Here is a 20,269-nt window from a genome sequence, read left to right on the forward strand (position 1 = left end):
ATTCAGGATATTGTTTACTAATGAATTACATTGTTTCGGTACTTTGGTGTTTAAACTTTTAGCGTCCCTACTTCATCTAGTGTAAACTCTAAACAACTATCCTCTCTCTCTCTCAATTCAATGCAATTTAAATTAAGGTGAAGTCAAACAAAAATGCACTAAACCGCGGCGAGTCAGTAAACTGGCAAGTTCTCTGGGATTCACATCAACTACTGATCCACTGCAGTGGAGGTCCCCTGGGTGAATATGCAGCAACCCAGATGCCCCCCCCACACACACACACACACGCTAGGGTGACATTTTAATGTATCAAATTATTATCACTTTAAACTTTGGCAATATTTTTAATTCTTTCCAATTGAAGCCATTTTTGGATTGATATACCTCAACAATTCAAGGTTCAAGGTTAACAACTAGACATCAGACAGTGTGTGTGTGTGTGTGTGTGTGTGTGTGTGTGTGTGTGTGTGTGTGTGTGTGTGTGTGTGTGTGTGTGTGTGTGTGTGCGCGTGTGTGTGTGTGTGTGTGTGTGTGTGTGTGTGTGTGTGTGTGTGTGTGTGTGTGTGTCTCTTCATATGCACATGGGAGTTCCTTGACAAGCAATGTAAACATGAAATCTTGGCTCATCCGAATCATATGTTCCATGTAGCCTAGCAACAGGCCTGAATGTTAAAAAAAAATTGCTCCCAGAGAGAGATTTTAGCTGGCTTATGTCTGATTAGTGTGGTTGCCCCAAAAGGGGCAACCAGACTCTAGTAATTGTAACACTTTATTATTATTATTGTGGGCTCGCCACAGCGAGCACACACTAGATATTGGCAGCCTATATTTATTTATTCTTCTTTATTCCACCCTTTTTTTTGGCACCTAACTACTTCCGCATACTTTATACTAGAAATTTAGTTCAAAGTTCAAACTGTTCAGCTCTTTGCAGTGATGGTTGCTTGTTTTTTTTTTTTTACAAAGTTTTATACTTTTTATACTTTTTAACTTTTTAACTTTTTTTTACATTCTTTATAGTGAGAGTCGATGGAAGAAAGGTCCCATTTTTCACAGTTAACTTTTTTGAGCTCTTATTACTCCGTCATACTTTCACTTTGAAACTTCATTCAAACTTTATAATGTTCATCTATCTTTGAACTTTAATTGGTGAAAAAGTTGTTTTGAAAAAGTTTATACTTTTTAAAATATTTAACTTTATTTATAGTTTTTTCCTCCCATTGACAATGTATGGGATTTATCTCTAAATCAACCTCACTTTTGCAGCCTCATTACTCTGGCATACTTTGTCGTAGAAACGTGATTTAAACTTTAGAAAGCTCACACGACTCTGGACTTTTTCGTGGTTCAAACCGTATTCGAATACGTTAAACGTTTTTTCCGAAATCGCAGTTCAATCGCAGGCCGTTTCGCCTAATTAGTGCCAACTTAGAGTGCGGGCTTTTTTCACTAGAGTGCGTAGAACAGAAAATCTTTCCTTGAAAATTTACCAAACAAATTGCCGTCCCGGCCAAGATATTCACTTTACACGCATGTCCTTTGGTCATTTTGTAGCCACACATGTCCTCTTTCACACAATGTGACCACCAAAACACAGAGACATACAGAATGTGAACTACGGCCTTTTAAGTGACACAAATACAGTCAATCTGCTCATTGACCTCCATAGTAAAATCCTTACGAGGAAATTATCGCGATGACAATTCTTAACTCGCTCTTATAACCACATTTTCGATCGTACCAACACCACAATCGCACATGGTGTACCTCAATATCTCAGGCCACTCACAGCGAAAAAATTATTTGCATTCGACTTTTACTTTTTGCGATAGAGCAATTTGTTCGGGCATAGTTTCCCCCCATTCAGGATCATTCAAGATCAAGACCTTCAAGTTGCGCGCCACTTGTTTGTCTTTTACACTTCCACAGCTGAGACATATAAGAGCTTAATTACAGGGCTGAAATTAAAGTTACAAGATCTCAATGAGTTGCTCTGCGATACCTTGTGGGCTTGTAGGTCTGCTATTTGTGCAATTGGATGGCCTTTACACAGCTCTCGCAAGAGCACGCACGCATGCACGCACGCACACACACACCCTGTCTTCCTATTGGCTGGCCTTTACACAGCTCTCGCAAGTGCACGCACGCACGCACGCACGCACGCACGCACACACACACACACACACACGTTTATAAAAAAATATTTTCAAAAAAATTAAAAAAAAATTAAAAAATTAAAAAAACTTAAAAATAAATAAAAAAATAAAAACAAAATTAAATTTTTTTTTTTTAAATTTTTTAAAAAAAATTAAAAAAAATTAAAAAATTTAAAATAAATTAAAAAAAATGGAAAAATTTTAAAAAAATTAAAAATTTTAAACTTAAAAATTAGCATGTTAGCATTAGCATGTTAGCATGTTAGCATTAGCATGATAGCATTAGCATGTTAGCATGATAGCATTAGCATGTTAGCATGTTAGCATTAGCATGTTGACATTAGCATGTTAGCATGTTAGCATGATAGCATTAGCATGTTAGCATGTTAGCATGTTAGCATTAGCATGTTAGCATGTTAGCATTAGCATGTTAGCATTAGCATGTTAACATTAGCATGTTAGCATGTTAGCATGATAGCATTAGCATGTTATCATGTTAGAATTAGCATGTTAGCATGTTAGCATTAGCATGTTAGCATGATAGCATTAGCATGTTAGCATGATAGCATTAGCATGTTAGCATGTTAGCATTAGCATGTTGACATTAGCATGTTAGCATGTTAGCATGATAGCATTAGCATGTTAGCATGTTAGCATTAGCATGTTAGCATGTTAGCATTAGCATGTTAGCATTAGCATGTTAACATTAGCATGTTAGCATGTTAGCATGATAGCATTAGCATGTTAGCATGTTAGAATTAGCATGTTAGCATGTTAGCATTAGCATGTTAGCATGTTAGCATTAGCATGTTAGCATGATAGCATTAGCATGTTATCATTAGCATGTTAGCATGTTAGCATTAGCATGTTAGCATTAGCATGTTAGCATGTTAGCATGTTAGCATTAGCATGTTAGCATTAGCATGTTAGCATTAGCATGTTAGCATGTTAGCATGATAGCATTAGCATGTTAGCATGTTAGCATTAGCATGTTAGCATTAGCATGTTAGCATTAGCATGTTAGCATGATAGCATTAGCATGTTAGCATTAGCATGTTAGCATGTTAGCATTAGCATGTTAGCATTAGCATTAGCATGTTAGCATTAGCATGTTAGCATTAGCATGATAGCATTAGCATGTTAACATTAGCATGTTAGCATGATAGCATTAGCATGTTAGCATGTTAGCATTAGCATGTTAGCATGTTAGCATTAGCATGTTAGCATTAGCATGATTAAAAAATTAAAAAATTAAAAAAAATGAAAAACATTAAAAAATTAAAACTTTAACTTTTTTTTAAACTTAAAAGGAAAAAAATAATAATAAAGAACTTAATATTTTTTATCTTAATATTTTTTTTAAGAAATATCTTAGACCATTATCAATAATCATTGTGTTTATGCTTTTAAAGATAGGCCTATATGCTATTTGAACCTTCTTTTTACATGTAAAAGTATGCTATTTCTGTTAAGCTCATGAATGCTTTTATAATATGTATACTCCATTGGATTGACTATTTTTTTTATTTTTTACCTTTTCTTGATTCATCAAGAATACATTGTAAAGCATTATTCATACATTACAAATCATTAGTAGACAGTAATACTTTACTTACTTTATTCTGCCCCTTTTTGGGCATCATACTACTTCCACATACTTTATTTCCGCTTTATGCAGTTATTTATGCTTAAACTATAGTTTTTACAAATGTTCATACTTTTTTAACTTTTACTTCAGCTTTAATACATTTTCTACTTTTCTTTACAATATGTTACAGTCCAGAAATTTTGATTATGGACTTAGACCACCAATGGTAACACCATTACTCCGGTCCCCGAGTTTCAAACTTGACACGGCAATAACTTTATACAAAGCATTTTACGCGAGCCCACGCAGTTTCTACAGGAACTGCTTTCTAGTTATTATTTTTATTATTATTTCACAGTAGTCTTTTTTTTGTCGCTTTATACCTCCCACACTGTACGCTGTACGCACTTGAGCCATATGTCAAATTGACCGGAAAAATCGGGAATCGTGTGCTTGTATTTTGTTAAGAGAAATGTTGTATAGTTTAATTGATATGAATTTATTAGTGAATTAAATTTCCCCATTGACATGAATGGGAAAAGGCAAAAAATCACATTCAAGTATTTTTTCCTCGGAGACTGTAATCACTATAGTTACAAAACTTTTAGGGATATTTCTTAATTATGACTAAAATTAATTAAAATTATAATTTTATAGGTCGGCCTCATGGTGGCGCTATAACAGCCCACTTTACCTTTTGGCTTATAACTCTTGAACCGTAGTTCGTAAAATCAAAATTATTTTTTCCCTGGATTCCTTGGGTCATGACGCATCTCCCCATATAGGCCACGCCCATTTCCGCCATGATGGATTTTCCGCCATTTTGAATTTTGTCCAAAACAAACTTTTTGCTTTTCCTCCTACATATTTCGTCCAAATCTCACAGAAATCGGCACACATGATCTCTGGACATATCCGATTAAAACACCAGATGCAGAATTTTGGTAGTGCGTATCGTTCGGCCGTAATCGTCTTCCGAAGTTAGTAGGAGGGGCCTGTATCACAAAAATGCCATAAATCACGAACGGAATGTCCAATCCATCCCAAATTTGAATCACATGTCCGGGGTGGTTCAATCAACCAAGTTCTAAAAGCAATTCCATTTTCATCCATAGGGGGCGCCGCAAATGCGAGAAATGTAACCGTTTGTCGCAAAAACATGAATTTCGGGGGTTAAATCCCCTCCGAATTACTTACGCATGATCTAAGGCGTGACTTGAAATTGTAATTGGCTGGCAATACTAGTGGGAGGGGCATATGTAAGCCACTGCGGCAACCACACTCTGCAATTTTTTAAAATTGCGAATTTTCTAGTGTTATTTGTTAGTGTGGTCTTTATTAGTAGTCTTTATTTTGACGCTTTATACCTCCCACACTGTACGCTGTACGCACTTGAGCCATATGTCAAATTGACCGGAAAAATCGGGAATCGTGTGCTTGTATTTTGTTAAGAGAAATGTTGTATAGTTTAATTGATATGAATTTATTAGTGAATTAAATTTCCCCATTGACATGAATGGGAAAAGGCAAAAATTCACATTCAAGTATTTGTTCCTCGGAGACTGTAATCACTATAGTTACAAAACTTTTAGGGATAATTCAACATTATCCCTAAAATTATTTAACACTAAAATTTTATCGGTCGGCCTCATGGTGGCGCTATAACAGCCCACTTTACCTTTTGGCTTATAACTCTTGAACCGTAGGTCGTAAAATCAAAAAAATGTTTTCAATGGATTCCTTGGGTCATGACGCATCTCCCCATATAGGCCACGCCCATTTCCGCCATGATAGATTTTCCGCCATTTTGAATTTTGTCCAAAACACACTTTTTGCTTTTCCTCCTACAGATTTTGTCCAAATCTCACAGAAATCGGCACACGTGATCTCTGGACCCATCCAATTAAAACTGAACCGCAGAATTTTGAAAGTGCGTATCGTTCGGCCGTAATCGTCTTCCGAAGTTAGTAGGAGGGGCCTATATCACAAAAAATGCCATAAATCACGAACGGAATGTCCAATCCATCCCAAATTTCAATCACATTTCCGGGGTGGTACAATCAACCAAGTTCTAAAAGCAATTCAATTTTCATCCATAGGGGGCGCCGCAAATGCGAGAAATGTAACCGTTTGTCGCAAAAACATGAATTTCGGGGGTTAAATCCCCTCCGAATTACTTACGCATGATCTAAGGCGTGACTTGAAATTGTAATTGGCTGGCAATACTAGTGGGAGGGGCATATGTAAGCCACTGCGGCAACCACACTCTGCAATTTTTTAAAATTGCGAATTTTCTAGTTTGGTTGTGTGCTTGTGTCAAGCAGCACAGAAAACAGCAGCTCTACTATCTCACAATGCTCAAGCTTGTGAACTTGTAGATCGGCTATTTTTGGTGTGAGACACCAGCGCGAACTAAGAATAAATTAGTCTTTAGGTGACGGTCCTCCGTTGCTGTGCTGACACAGTGTGTGTGTGTGTGTGTGTGTGTGTGTGTGTGTGTGTGTGTGTGTGTGTGTGTGTGTGTGCGCGTGTGCGTGTGTGCGCTTGCATGTGTGTGTGTGTGTGTGTGTGTGTGTGTGTGTGTGTGTGCGTGAGTGTGCGTGCGTGCGTGCGCTGTATGCACATGCGTGTGTACGTTGTATGCTATACTGTATGTCTTTGTCATGGTTGTGCATGCCTTCTGAGGGACTATTCGTATGCCAAGAGCTACAGTAGAAGCATGCGGGTTCATTTCTGAAATAGTTTCTCTTGGCAAAGACATAATACATGTCCAGACATGGCATTGTCAGTCATACAGTAGGGAGGAGTCGCGATATTAATTATAGACCTGTATTGTCATGACCTACATTGTAACTTTGTGAGCAGCTAGTTGTTCTACCTGGCTTACACAATGCTTTGCTACGGTATAACGGTAGGCTATACATCCCTGACAATTATAATTGTAAACTGTTACACATGACATAAGACAAAATATGTGACATATCCCCAGCAAATTAACTGTATATTAAGGCCTAAGGTACAGTATAGTGTCCCTTGATACTCACAATAGTAACTTCCTCAAAATCACCTTCCTAAACCTCGCCCTGGTTGGTGAGTCTAAATTTAGCCCTCTTTCCAGGCCAGCTTGTTGAAAAATTGATCGATAGCGGAGTCGCTCGCTACTATAGTAACAGTCACAGTTTATTGGTGGTCAGGTGTCACTGGATCTGCCCAGTCGAGCACTGTGGACAGCAGATTGCAGCGATGCAAGGATACGGCCGTATGGAAAAACAAAGACACCTCTGAAGGCAGTGACATGTCCAGGAATGCAGATAGAAGAACAGAGAAGGTAAGGGGATCTACAAAGATAAACAATGGCCTGCATAATCGTTTGTGTGAGGAATGTGAGAGACAGACAGAAGCTTGAGTCCACACGTCGTGAACAACCAGAAATTTGAGGACATAGCCTCTAGTAGTGTCTCATCTTTGTCTCATAACAACGAGTTAAGGGCTAAAGGCCTATTCATATACTCCAGTTTTAGGTGATAAGGTGACCACCGGAAACTACAATATGACGTTACGCCCCCAGTGGTAAGCGACTCACCGCTCACCCAAATTCATCTCTCTGTTTTCACTAACCTCCGTTTCGGTGGTCACCTTATTACCGGTACCTAAAACTGTATGAATAGGCCTTAAGGCTATCTGAATGCCTATGAAATGTGAATGAAGAACCACACCCTGAACATTTGTAAACTCATCGAATGTCTTGATGTTCTTTTGTTTTGTTTTTTTTGTTTTTTTTTTCTTTTTACAGGGGGCCAGTCAGAAAGCAGACGTTTGTGGTCGAGGAAGATGGTGGCTAGCAACGTTAAAAGTAGGTTTTTGTGCTGGATTGGACAGGGGATCCTAAAGCCTTTCTGGTTCTTCTTCGGTTCAGCCCAAAAGCGGTGGCCCATGTTGTTTCAGAGGCAGTATCTCCCCTTGAACTTGTACCTTTCCCTTATATCAGGAACAATCAGCCTGTGTGCATCTGCAAATAATTTGTGTATTTTAGGAGCTGTTGTCCTCATTGAGACTGCACTCTCTCCTTTAAAAATGATATTATAATATAGATGAGATTATCTGGGTCCCAGATAAACAATGTTTCAAGCAGAGTAATGTAGTTGCATCATGACTTGCATCATGACTGGCGCCCCTCAAAAGATGACAACCCTTCAAAACCCCCAAAAGCAGAACACACTATCTCCTTCCGGTAGCCTACAAGGTAACACATTATTCGCTGCTCATTGTCACGGTCCGTGACTTCTGTGTTCGTGTTCTGTATACCTGTTGTATCTTTCCTGTGTTCCTTTGTTTTGAGTTGGTGTTTTCCTGTGATTTTGAAGTGTTGTGTTTTTCCCCGTTTCTTAGTTGCCGTTTCTTAGTTTCACCTTTTACCTGTGTACCTTTATTTTGTAGTCTTGTGCCTTCCTGTATGCCACTGTAGTTCTGTACCTGCCTTGTCTACCTTGTGATTAGTCTTTGTTTTCCACCTGTGTCCTCTTAGTCCCCCAGCCAATCCCTGTGTTGATTTGTCAGTTGTTCACCTGTGTCTAGTTAGTCCTTATCTATAAGTATGCCCTTGTGTTTTTAGTTCCTTGTTTGTTCGTAAATTTTAAGTCAGACAGTCAATGTTTTTTTTGCTCCTCGTGATTTTCCGTGTTCCTAGTGTTTCCCCGTGCTCCTAGGGTTTCCTTGTTTCCTCGTGTTCCAGTGTATGTTCCTGATCTCCTGTTTTTGGTTAATGAACCCCCTTGTATTCGACCTGCCTGTCCTCTTGGGTCCATCACCTGCCTGTCCTGAACCGTGACACTAATTTCTCCTCGTCTCGCCTGCTGTCCAGGACACGCCCATCCCAGGTCAATACCACATCCGAGACTTCATCGAGGAAGACAGCCTGAACCCAGTGAGGAAGACTTTAAGGGCCCGGGCAGGAGGACAGCCCCGATTCATGGCATGCGAAAGGGGGACCTACTGTTACCCGGTGTGTACGGCTACACCGACTCAATCCAGGAGGTCCTAAGGCGCCAGGCCTCGTACTCCTTCAAGAACCAACCCCGCCCTGACAACTTCACCCTGGGCGTCAGGGACAAGGTGGGTGTCTATCTGGTACCGCATTGGTTGTTATTTGTTTATTTTTTGGTTTTTCACGTCGCAAACAATTTATACCCCCAACCAGTCAGGTTAAAGCAGCACTTAAAGCACTAGGTTTCAACCAGTAAGGTTAAAGCAGCACTTAAAGCACTGGGTTTCAACCATTGTCATATCAAGGTCCATTATTTATTTGATGAAATTTAGCCTCTCAGACCCAAGACAATATTTTGTTGTCGTTGGATAAGATTTTGTCCATGCCGTATTGATGTTGGTACCATAGGAGAGATAACAGGCAAATGTTGATCAACATAATTAATTTTTCATTTCTAATTCTGTAGACATCTTGTAAATTAAGTAATGCAGGTGTTTAACAAAAATCTAACTCTTGAGAGCGTAAAATGAAACCAAATGGGCCCATAAGCGTAACCATTTGGTTTAATTTTACACTCTCAAGAGTTAAAGATCTATAAGGGTTTGGTTACCAACTACACCTCATTTAGCTGGGGACCACCTGGAACCCCCTCAAGGACCACTGGTTGAAAACCACTGACTTAAAGCTATGTGTATCGTACAATGGTGTCCTGCAAATATGGCAAGAGTATAGCCAGTTGTGACACGTCCTGAGGCCGTGGATCTGAGTTGTGCCTATAAAATGTCATGCCCAAAATAGTGATTCCTGCAGATTAAAGGTGTTAAAGCAGGATTGTGTTCATAGCCTCCCGTGTTCCTGTCTCCTGTAACAGAAAAGAGCGTGTCATGCATGTTAAATTGTTCAAAGCATAAAGGATGTAATTAGTGCGGGTTACTGTTCATTTAAATGTTATGTTTTGATTGTGCTTTTGACCCTGTAATGACATGTTTTGTGACACCTACTCAAGATACAATGCTCACAATTCTGTTCCAGGCAGGCATGGGCTTATAAAACGGCAGAGAATAATACAAAAAAAGAAAACGTAACTGTTTTTTGTGTATAATATGTGCCTACTGTATAATGTGTAGGATGTCAACGTTTCACCCTGCGAGTACAACGTGATGGAGAAACCAGTGGATAAGACCCACTGCAAGTAAGCCTTCAATCCATCCATCCATCCATCCATCCACCCACCCACCCACCCACCCACCCACCCACCCACCCATCCATCCATCCCCCCATCCACCCATCCATCCATCCATCCATCCACCCATCCATCCATCCACCCACCCACCCACCCACCCACCCACCCACCCACCCATCCATCCATCCCCCCATCCACCCACCCATCCATCCACCCATCCATCCATCCACCCATCCACCCACCCATCCACCCACCCATCCATCCATCCACCCACCCACCCACCCACCCACCCACCCACCCATCCATCCATCCCCCCATCCACCCACCCATCCATCCACCCATCCATCCATCCACCCATCCACCCACCCATCCACCCACCCATCCACCCACCCACCCACCCATCCATCCATCCCCCCATCCACCCATCCATCCATCCATCCATCCACCCATCCATCCATCCACCCACCCACCCACCCACCCACCCACCCACCCATCCATCCATCCCCCCATCCACCCACCCATCCATCCACCCATCCATCCATCCCCCCATCCACCCACCCATCCATCCACCCATCCATCCATCCACCCATCCACCCACCCATCCTCCCCACCCATCCATCCACCCATCCATCCATCCACCCACCCACCCACCCATCCTCCCCACCCACCCATCCACCCACCCACCCACCCATCCTCCCCACCCATCCATCCATCCATCCATCCACCCACCCACCCACCCACCCACCCATCCTCCCCACCCACCCACCTATCCACCCATCCATCCCCCCCACCCACCCATCCATCCACCCACCCACCCATCCATCCCCCCATCCATCCACCCACCCACCCATCCATCCCCCCCACCCATCCACCCACCCATCCATCCCCCCATCCATCCATCCACCCACCCACCCATCCATCCCCCCCACCCATCCACCCACCCATCCATCCCCCCCACCCATCCACCCACCCATCCATCCCCCCATCCATCCACCCATCCATCCCCCCATCCATCCATCCACCCACCCACCCATCCATCCCCCCCACCCACCCATCCATCCCCCCATCCATCCATCCCCCCATCCATCCCCCCATCCATCCATCCCATAGTCTCAGACCATCTTGAATCTCATGAAGCTTATAGCAGGCAGCCTGTGAATCATCCCTTGATCACAGTCAGTCGTCCCTCTTCATACGACACTACCCCCCCACCCCCCCACACACACACACACACACGCACGCGCGCACAATCCTGAGGTCACATTTAATTTTTTTACAAATGAATACATTTATTATTTTTTACAAAATGAATAAATCAACACTGTTCTTTCTTTCTTTCTTTTTTTCATTCATTCAGTCATTTAATTAATTAATTCATTCATGCTGTCTCTCTCTCTCTGCACCATCTCTCTCCCTCCCTCTCTCTCTCTTTCCCTCTTTTCTCTCCTGGCAGGCATGTGATGTTCCGGTCTGTCGTACCTCGGCGTATCAGCTTTCTGCCGGTGAGTATCTAGTCACCGGCGGTTATTATGACCATTCTTTCCATTGCCCACAGAAAGAAAAGGCTTAATTACAATGTACTTTCAGACAGGGTTTAGTTACAACAAGCCCCCATAACCAGATAGGGTTTAGTTTAAGCCCCCATAACCAGATAGGGTTTAGTTATAAAGCCCCAATAACCAGACAGGGTTTAGTTACAACAAGCCCCCATAACCAGACAGGGTTTAGTTATAAAGCCCCCATAACCAGACAGGGTTTAGTTACAACAAGCCCCCATAACCAGACAGGGTTTAGTTATAAAGCCCCCATAACCAGACAGGGTTTAGTTATAAAGCCCCCATAACCAGACAGGGTTTAGTTATAAAGCCCCCATAACCAGACAGGGTTTAGTTACAACAAGCCCCCATAACCAGACAGGGTTTAGTTATAAAGCCCCCATAACCAGACAGGGTTTAGTTATAAAGCCCCCATAACCAGACAGGGTTTAGTTATAAAGCCCCCATAACCAGACAGGGTTTAGTTATAAAGCCCCCATAACCAGATAGGGTTTAGTTATAAAGCCCCCATAACCAGACAGGGTTTAGTTATAAAGCCCCCATAACCAGACAGGGTTTAGTTATAAAGCCCCCATAACCAGACAGGGTTTAGTTACAACAAGCCCCCATAACCAGACCGGGTTTAGTTATAAAGCCCCCATAACCAGACAGGGTTTAGTTACAAGAAGCCCCCATAACCAGACAGGGTTTAGTTACAAGAAGCCCCCATAACCAGATAGGGTTTAGTTACAACAAGCCCCCATAACCAGATAGGGTTTAGTTACAACAAGCCCCCATAACCAGACTCTGGAAATAACAGCAAAGCTATACTACTCAGCGAGAAGTATACTTCAACATTTGGCTAATGACATTGAAGCTATACTAAACTACAAAAGTTTGCTGTGGGAAATCAGAACTTACTTGCACATGAACAGAGAGACGCTAGTATCTATAATTTCAATCTCCCACTAAAGTCTGGAGGCAGGCAATACAATTTCCTACACATTTATAAAAAACAGCATCCGCTTTATTTATTTATTTTCTGTACGTTTCCTGCACTTCCGAAGTGCAGACTGTTAGGCGGAACATTGACATTGTGTGAGCCAACAGTCTGTCACGAGAGACTACCCTCCCAGTGTATTTTGGCCAGAGAAGCCACGGTGCATCAGTTATTAGTGCTGGGAAAAGTATACCTGTAATGTTTTACTTAAGTAGAAGTATTAACCCATTTTGGACTGAGGCCAATTTGTCTTCTAAATCCTGATAGTTTCATTGACAAACCTATGTTAAGTAGAAGTATTAATTCTGCAATGTATACTGTAGCATTACTCTGTTACAAATAAAAGTACAGAATTCAAAATTCGGTATTCTCATTATGCAGAAGGTCTCATTTCAAGTTTTTTATAAAAAAGGTTTTGAATATGTACAAGCTCACAATGTGTCGTGTCGCTTGACGATGCTTCCAATTGTGAGACAGATTCTAAAATAGTAAAACCCCCATCCTGCTCCTTCCTATTATTTTCCTGCCATTTTCCAAGCATGTCACCCGGGCTCTGTGGCGATTTGCATTATGGGACATATTTTAGTGAACTCAAATTGAAGTTTGGGGGCGCAGTAGCCTAAATCCCTGGTGACAACTGTTACTGTCGAAGAAAAGAGCACCCCCAGAGGTTATTGGATTACATCATCTGCCCCGGCCCGAGTGCCTATTATGGCACTGCACTGACTGACAAGTCATGTTTGTGTCGCATTGCACGGTGTGGTTTGCAGCCTGCTACACCCCCCTCTGACTGTGTGTCCGTGGTGGAAGCTGGCGGACATTTGAGCCGTGCCTGCAGCTGCTGGGTGTTGACAGAGAAGGAAAAGTGCTAAGAAATCCCGGGGGTGTTATCACCGCGGAGTTGGGAGCAGTTTTCCCCTTTCTACTATGGTGTCGTGATGAGTCCGACACAGGTTTATTGTCAAAGGTTAAGTGGCTAAACAAATGCCTGTAGTGATGGTACTGAGGGATTTCCCGCCGAGCCTATAGACAGCTGACCTGACCTGATGTAAACAGACACAAGTAGGTCAAAGGTGGAGACGTGTCCTAATGGTTTTGTACTTGGACTAGTTAGGCTGTCCTTATTTAAAGCCGCGCCGCCGATGGGAAAGGACTCTGCCGGATCTGTGTGCTCTCTGAACTCATATGTTATGAAATTGATTTTCACATATCGAGAAGAGGACCGAAGGCACTTGAAAATGCAACAAAGATAACCTTTTTTCTCTCTATCTTCTCAGATGTATTTATTCAGATTTGACTTAATTTCTCTATCCCAAGGCCGTTATGTGTCCTAGATTTGCGCATTGTGCTTGGATTGCATTGTGCCCCAAACCCTCTGAATTGAACTGTGCTCAGTTGACTGTCCATGGTTGTTTGGCTCAGTTAAGCACTTGAAACTCATTCCCAGCTAAAGGCGACATTGGATGAGTTATATTTATGGTCACAGATCGAAAATAGCTGATCCATTTATATCTATTTTCAAAATGTTCAAAATGTTTTACAACTAGTCATTTCTACCCACCGTCCATCCGAGTTATGGGCACAGCCTGTGGTGAAAATCCGAATAAGCAGCTTTGATTTGAGGTGAAGAATGGACTTCCACTTTCTGCGTATTAATGCCAATAATAGTCAATGCCCACATGCAATTTCAGATCATTTGGTCAACCCACTGTGGATAAAAATACATGACGACACAAGAACAGTTTTGTTCATTCAATAACAGGATTTCTGAAATTACGAGTACATTTCCGCTTACCATGACATGCCCAAAATAGAGACTCGAGGGACTTGAAAGTGGTTGACGCGAACAGTTCAAGTTGATGGAGAACTTGAGTATGGCTGGCATCATTTGACGACATTCTGAATACTGCATCTCTAGCAGCAGTGCTATGCTGCATGCTGCAGATGTTTTAAATAGTCCTGCTATAGTTCTCTCACATACTGTGTAGGTAAACTGCATTCACCTGGAGTCTAGAATAGAATGGAAGCTGCAGCACTTTCAGGCCCCCAGGCTAGCGCTGATCCATATAAATGGAGGCGCTCGCTGCAGCACGGCCCCACTGATGCCCCATAATGAATGAAAGTTCAAAGGTGAAGGGTTTAGCAGACATTCTGTAAGCATGTGCCAGTTATCCATGCCACACAGGGAGAATTGTGCTAGCGTGCTGCGCTGAAATCAGAAACTAGGCCAGGTGCCTTGGCTCAAAGTCACACACATGCAAAAACATGGGCACGCACGCACGCACGCACGCACGCACGCACGCATACCAGCAGTACCACCACCACCGCTGAGAGACGATCGAGGCTGTAAGAGAATTTCTCCCCAACGGTTCCTGTGAAATACACCTGCATTAGCACCACTGGCTGGACGCGGGCAGTGCCAGGGAGGGAGCCGCGTATACCATGCGCACGCCAGGGAGGGAGCCGCGTATAGGGCCATGCGCAGGCCAATGCACAAGAAGAAGGATCAAGTGAACCTGCAGCCACCGGGATCAAATGGCATGTAATGGTAACCCTAACCACCAGAGGAGAGGGGAAAGGAGACCTCCTTAACTAACCCTAACCACCAGAGGAGAGGGGAAAGGAGACCTCCTTAACTAACCCTAACCACCAGAGGAGAGGGGAAAGGAGACCTCCTTAACTAACCCTAACCACCAGAGGAGAGGGGAAAGGAGACCTCCTTAACTAACCCTAACCACCAGAGGAGAGGGGAAAGGAGACCTCCTTAACTAACCCTAACCACCAGAGGAGAGGGGAAAGGAGACCTCCTTAATTGTTTCTCTCCCTGTCGGTGTCTCTTCTCTCTCTGTCCCCCCCTCTCTCTCTCTCTCTGTCCTCTTTCGCTCTCCATTTTGTTTATGAATCAAAGAGAGCGGCTGAACATTATTATGAACATATAGGAGAAGGTTGTCTGTGGTGTCTGTGGACTGTGGAGCAGCAGAGGGGGGGGGGGGGGGGGGCGTGTCTGTGGACTGTGGAGCAGCAGAGGGAGGGGGGGGGGCTGTGTCTGTGGACTGTGGAGCAGCAGAGGGAGGGGGGGGGGGCTGTGTCTGTGGACTGTGGAGCAGCAGAGGGAGGGGGGGGGGGCGTGTCTGTGGACTGTGGAGCAGCAGAGGGAGGGGGGGGGGCGTGTCTGTGGACAGTGGAGCAGCAGAGGGAGGGGGGGCTGTGTCTGTGGACTGTGGAGCAGCAGAGGGAGGGGGGGGCTGTGTCTGTGGACTGTGGAGCAGCAGAGGGAGGGGGGGCTGTGTCTGTGGACTGTGGAGCAGCAGAGGGAGGGGGGGCGTGTCTGTGGACTGTGGAGCAGCAGAGGGAGGGGGGGGGCGTGTCTGTGGACAGTGGAGCAGCAGAGGGAGGGGGGGCTGTGTCTGTGGACTGTGGAGCAGCAGAGGGAGGGGGGGGGCGTGTCTGTGGACAGTGGAGCAGCAGAGGGAGGGGGGGCTGTGTCTGTGGACTGTGGAGCAGCAGAGGGAGGGGGGGGGGCTGTGTCTGTGGACTGTGGAGCAGCAGAGGGAGGGGGGGGGGCTGTGTCTGTGGACTGTGGAGCAGCAGAGGGAGGGGGGGCTGTGTCTGTGGACTGTGGAGCAGCAGAGGGAGGGTGGGGGCTGTGTCTGTGGACTGTGGAGCAGCAGAGGGAGGGGGGGGGGGCTGTGTCTGTGGACTGTGGAGCAGCAGAGGGAGGGGGGGGGCGTGTCTGTGGACTGTGGAGCAGCAGAGGGAGGGGGGGGGGCGTGTCTGTGGACTGTGGAGCAGCAGAGGGAGGGGGGGGGGCGTGTCTGTGGACTGTGGAGCAGCAGAGGGAGGGGGGGGCGTGTCTGTGGACTGTGGAGCAGCAGAGGGAGGGGGGGGGCGTGTCTGTGGACAGTGGAGCAGCAGAGGGAGGGGGGGGGCTGTGTCTGTGGACTGTGGAGCAGCAGAGGGAGGGGGGCGTGTCTGTGGACAGTGGAGCAGCAGAGGGAGGGGGGGCTGTGTCTGTGGACAGTGGAGCAGCAGAGGGAGGGGGGGGGGCGTGTCTGTGGACTGTGGAGCAGCAGAGGGAGGGGGGGGGCGTGTCTGTGGACAGTGGAGCAGCAGAGGGAGGGGGGGGGGGGCGTGTCTGTGGACTGTGGAGCAGCAGAGGGAGGGGGGGGGGCGTGTGAGCTATTTCTGCACAGCTCTCTGCCGGTGACCAGAATGTGTTTTAGTGGGTGGGAATAAAGGAGAAGTGAAAGGCAAGGTGGTGTAGAGATAGAGAGAGAAGGAGAGAGAGCGTGTGTGTGCACGTTTGTGTGTGCATGCGCGCGCATGTGCGCGCGCGTGTGTGTGTGTGTGTGCATGTGCGTGCGTGTGTGCGCATGTGCGTGTCTGTGCGTTGCGTGTTGTGTCTGTGTGTGCACACACAGACACACACGCAACGCATGTGCCTGTGTGTGTGTGTGTCTGTGACAGAAAGAGAGAGGGAGAGGCTGTGTCTATGTGAGAGGCTCACATAGACATAGGAAGAGAGAAATGGATACAGAGAGAGAGAGAGAGAGAGAGAGAGAGTTTTGATGTTGTTCAATAAAACATCTGACTGTTCTTTAATAAAACATCTCACAGAGAAATGGAAAAAAAACTGCGAGGGAGGGAGAAGATAGCCAGAAGCAGAGAAGTAAGAGGCCAACAGAGAGCAGTGGGGAGGGGGGGTTAGACAGTCCAAAGGAGAAGAGAGACAGAGAGACAGAGAGACTGAGTTAAGAGATGAGTGCTACTCCAACCTTGTACTACTTGAGCGTCTGCTGAATGCCTCAATTATATACTTTATAAATGGTGCTAATAGTCTCACCTCTGGATTATTATGGTAGGAGTAAAACGAGTAAAACGATATGATCCAGATCATCAATCAATCAATCAATCAACCAACCAATCAATGGTTCTCTCCACCTCAGAGGGAGGGACCTGCGCCTGGCCAATACAACCTGCAGATGGTTCCAGCCAGAGGCATCACTTCATGCTTCAGATCCACCGTGCCACGTCTCCACAGCGTGTCCTCAGTGAGTAAAACACCTCACTGTGCCACGCCTCCACAGCGTGTCCTCAGTGAGTAAAACACCTCACTGTGCCACGTCTCCACAGCGTGTCCTCAGTGAGTAAAACACCTCACTGTGCCACGTCTCCACAGCGTGTCCTCAGTGAGTAAAACACCTCACTGTGCCACGCCTCCACAGCGTGTCCTCAGTGAGTAAAACACCTCACTGTGCCACGTCTCCACAGCGTGTCCTCAGTGAGTAAAACACCTCACTGTGCCACGCCTCCACAGCGTGTCCTCAGTGAGTAAAACACCTCACTGTGCCACGCCTCCACAGCGTGTCCTCAGTGAGTAAAACACCTCACTGTGCCACGCCTCCACAGCGTGTGCTCACCTGACCATAATACTGAAATGACACTGACCATGATACTGAAATGACACTGACCATGATACTGAAATTATACTGACCATGATACTGACCATGATACTGAAATGACACTGACCATGATACTGAAATGACACTGACCATGATACTGAAATGACACTGACCATGATACCGACATGACACTGACCATGATACCGACATGACACTGACCATGATACCGACATGATACTATATGATACTGACCATGATACTGACATGATACTGACCATGATACTGACATGATACTGACCATGATACTGGCATGATACTGACCATGATACTGACATGATACTGACCATGATACCGACATGATACTATATGATACTGACCATGATACTGACATGATACTGACCATGATACTGACATGATACTGACCATGATACCGACATGATACTATATGATACTGACCATGATACTGACATGATACTGACCATGATACTGACATGATACTGACCATGATACTGATATGATACTGACCATGATACTGACCATGATACTGACATGATACTGACCATGATACTGATATGATACTGACCATGATACTGACCATGCTACTGACATGCTACTGACATGATACTGATATGATACTGACCATGATATGACCATGATACTGTCATGATACTGACCATGATACTGATATGATACTGACCATGATACTGACTTGATTCTGACCATGATACTGACCATGATACTGATATGATATGGACCATGATACTGACCATGATACTGACATGATACTGACCATGATACTGACATGATACTGACCATGATACTGACTTGATACTGACCATGATACTGACCATGATATACTGACATGTGTGTGTGTGTGTGTGTGTGTGTGTGTGTGTGTGTGTGTGTGTGTGTGTGTGTGTGTGTGTGTGTGTGTGTGTGCACGTGCGTGCGTGTGTTTCACAGAGGACCCCAGGACCGGGGTCTTATGAGCCTACCTGGCAGATGGTCCATCGTCTGGGCACTGAGGCCGTGACGGGTGCATCCGACTGCTTGTTTTTCCGCAGCTTTGCCTAGAGATGAACCTTACCTTACAGCTCCATGGTGGCTCAGCGGCGGTGGCTCAGCGGTAGAGTGGCTGGATGGTAACCGCAAGGTTGCCAGTTCGAACCCGGGCTCCCCCAGGGTTAGTGTCCTTGAGCAAGACACTGAACCCCTAAATGCTCTTGATGTGCTGGTTGGTGCCTTGCATGGTTTCCACCACCATCAGTGTATGAATGTGTGTGTGAATGGGTGAATGTTTAATGCACAATCTATGTAAAGCGCCTTGGATAAAGGCGCTATATAAATGCACCATTTACCATTTTATTTTTTTACCACCAACTTGTTCGCTTGGCCTCACATATTCAACACAAAAGGTGGTACACTCACTGCCCTGTTTATTTATTTTGAGTGAATAAAAACAACAACCTAAAAAAAACATTCATGTAGAAAAAAAAGGAAAACGTTCAGTGGCTTTTTCTTTGTCCAGATGCTGCAAACGTTTGTTTGCATGGAAGCATTAAGAGATGTGTGTTTCCCCAAAGACATAATAAGCTCCATTCGTTTTGCTCAAATTGTTTTAGTGATGGCGGCCGGAGAGGCAGAACGATCTTATCGGCAACAGTAGAGTACTTCATTCCACTTAAGTACTTGTTCCTGGTACTGTTCTCTCTCTCTCTCAACTCTCTCTCTCTCTCTCTCTCTCTCTCTCTCTCTCTCTCTCTCTGTATCTCTCCTTTTCTCTTTTCTTCCAATTTCCCTTTATATCTGTTAGATCTCTTTATTCTTTACTTCCTATCTCTCTCTCTCTCTCTCTCTCTCTCTCTCTCTCTCTCTCTCTCTCTCTCTGTCTCTCTGTTCTCTACTTATACCATCTCTCTCTCTCTCTCTCTCTCTCTCTCTCTCTCTCTCTCTCTCTCTCTGTCTCTCTCTCTCTCTGTCTCTGTCTCTCTCTCTCTCTCTCTCTCTCTCTCTCTCTCTCTCTCTCTCTCTCTCTCTCTCTCTCTCTCTCTCTCTCTCTACATGCAGTGGCTTGGCAGTCTGGCTGCTGTTCCTCGCTGCTATCTCTGCCCTGCGATGCACTCCGGAGGTGGAATGCCGCTCAGCCAAGCGTCACATGCACATAGCTTACTGTGGCACGCCGCTCACTCAGATAACACATTCAACATTATAGGGGGCCAAGGCAGTGGCACACAATAAAACAGCTATTCTTATCACTACGTGCGTGCGTGTTTGTGTGTGTGTGTGTGTGTGTGTGTTTGTGTTTGTCTCTCTCTCCTTCAATGAACAAAACAGGAGCAATAATGTCAGACAGCGGCTGTAGCAGTGATACGAGTCTCTCTCTCTCTCTGTGTGTGTGTGTGTGTGTGTGTGTGTGTGTGT

The 20,269-nt window shown here is 44.8% G+C and overlaps 1 protein-coding gene across 1 annotated transcript; it reads left to right on the top strand.

Moving 5' to 3' along the window:
- Positions 1-7,030: 7,030 nt before the first annotated feature.
- On the top strand, positions 7,031-18,922 carry stpg4 (sperm-tail PG-rich repeat containing 4; the record flags this gene model as incomplete). Its single annotated transcript, XM_083774946.1, is given in 8 exon segments — positions 7,031-7,072; positions 7,538-7,597; positions 8,606-8,669; positions 8,672-8,856; positions 9,856-9,920; positions 11,365-11,413; positions 17,393-17,497; positions 18,812-18,922. Coding segments are annotated over 8 exon segments (672 nt in total). The 5' UTR covers positions 7,031-7,039.
- Between the last annotated feature and the right edge of the window lie 1,347 nt (positions 18,923-20,269).

Source organism: Protomyctophum parallelum (assembly GCF_964188405.1).
Source record: "Protomyctophum parallelum genome assembly, chromosome: 10".
Classification (NCBI taxonomy): domain Eukaryota; kingdom Metazoa; phylum Chordata; class Actinopteri; order Myctophiformes; family Myctophidae; genus Protomyctophum; species Protomyctophum parallelum.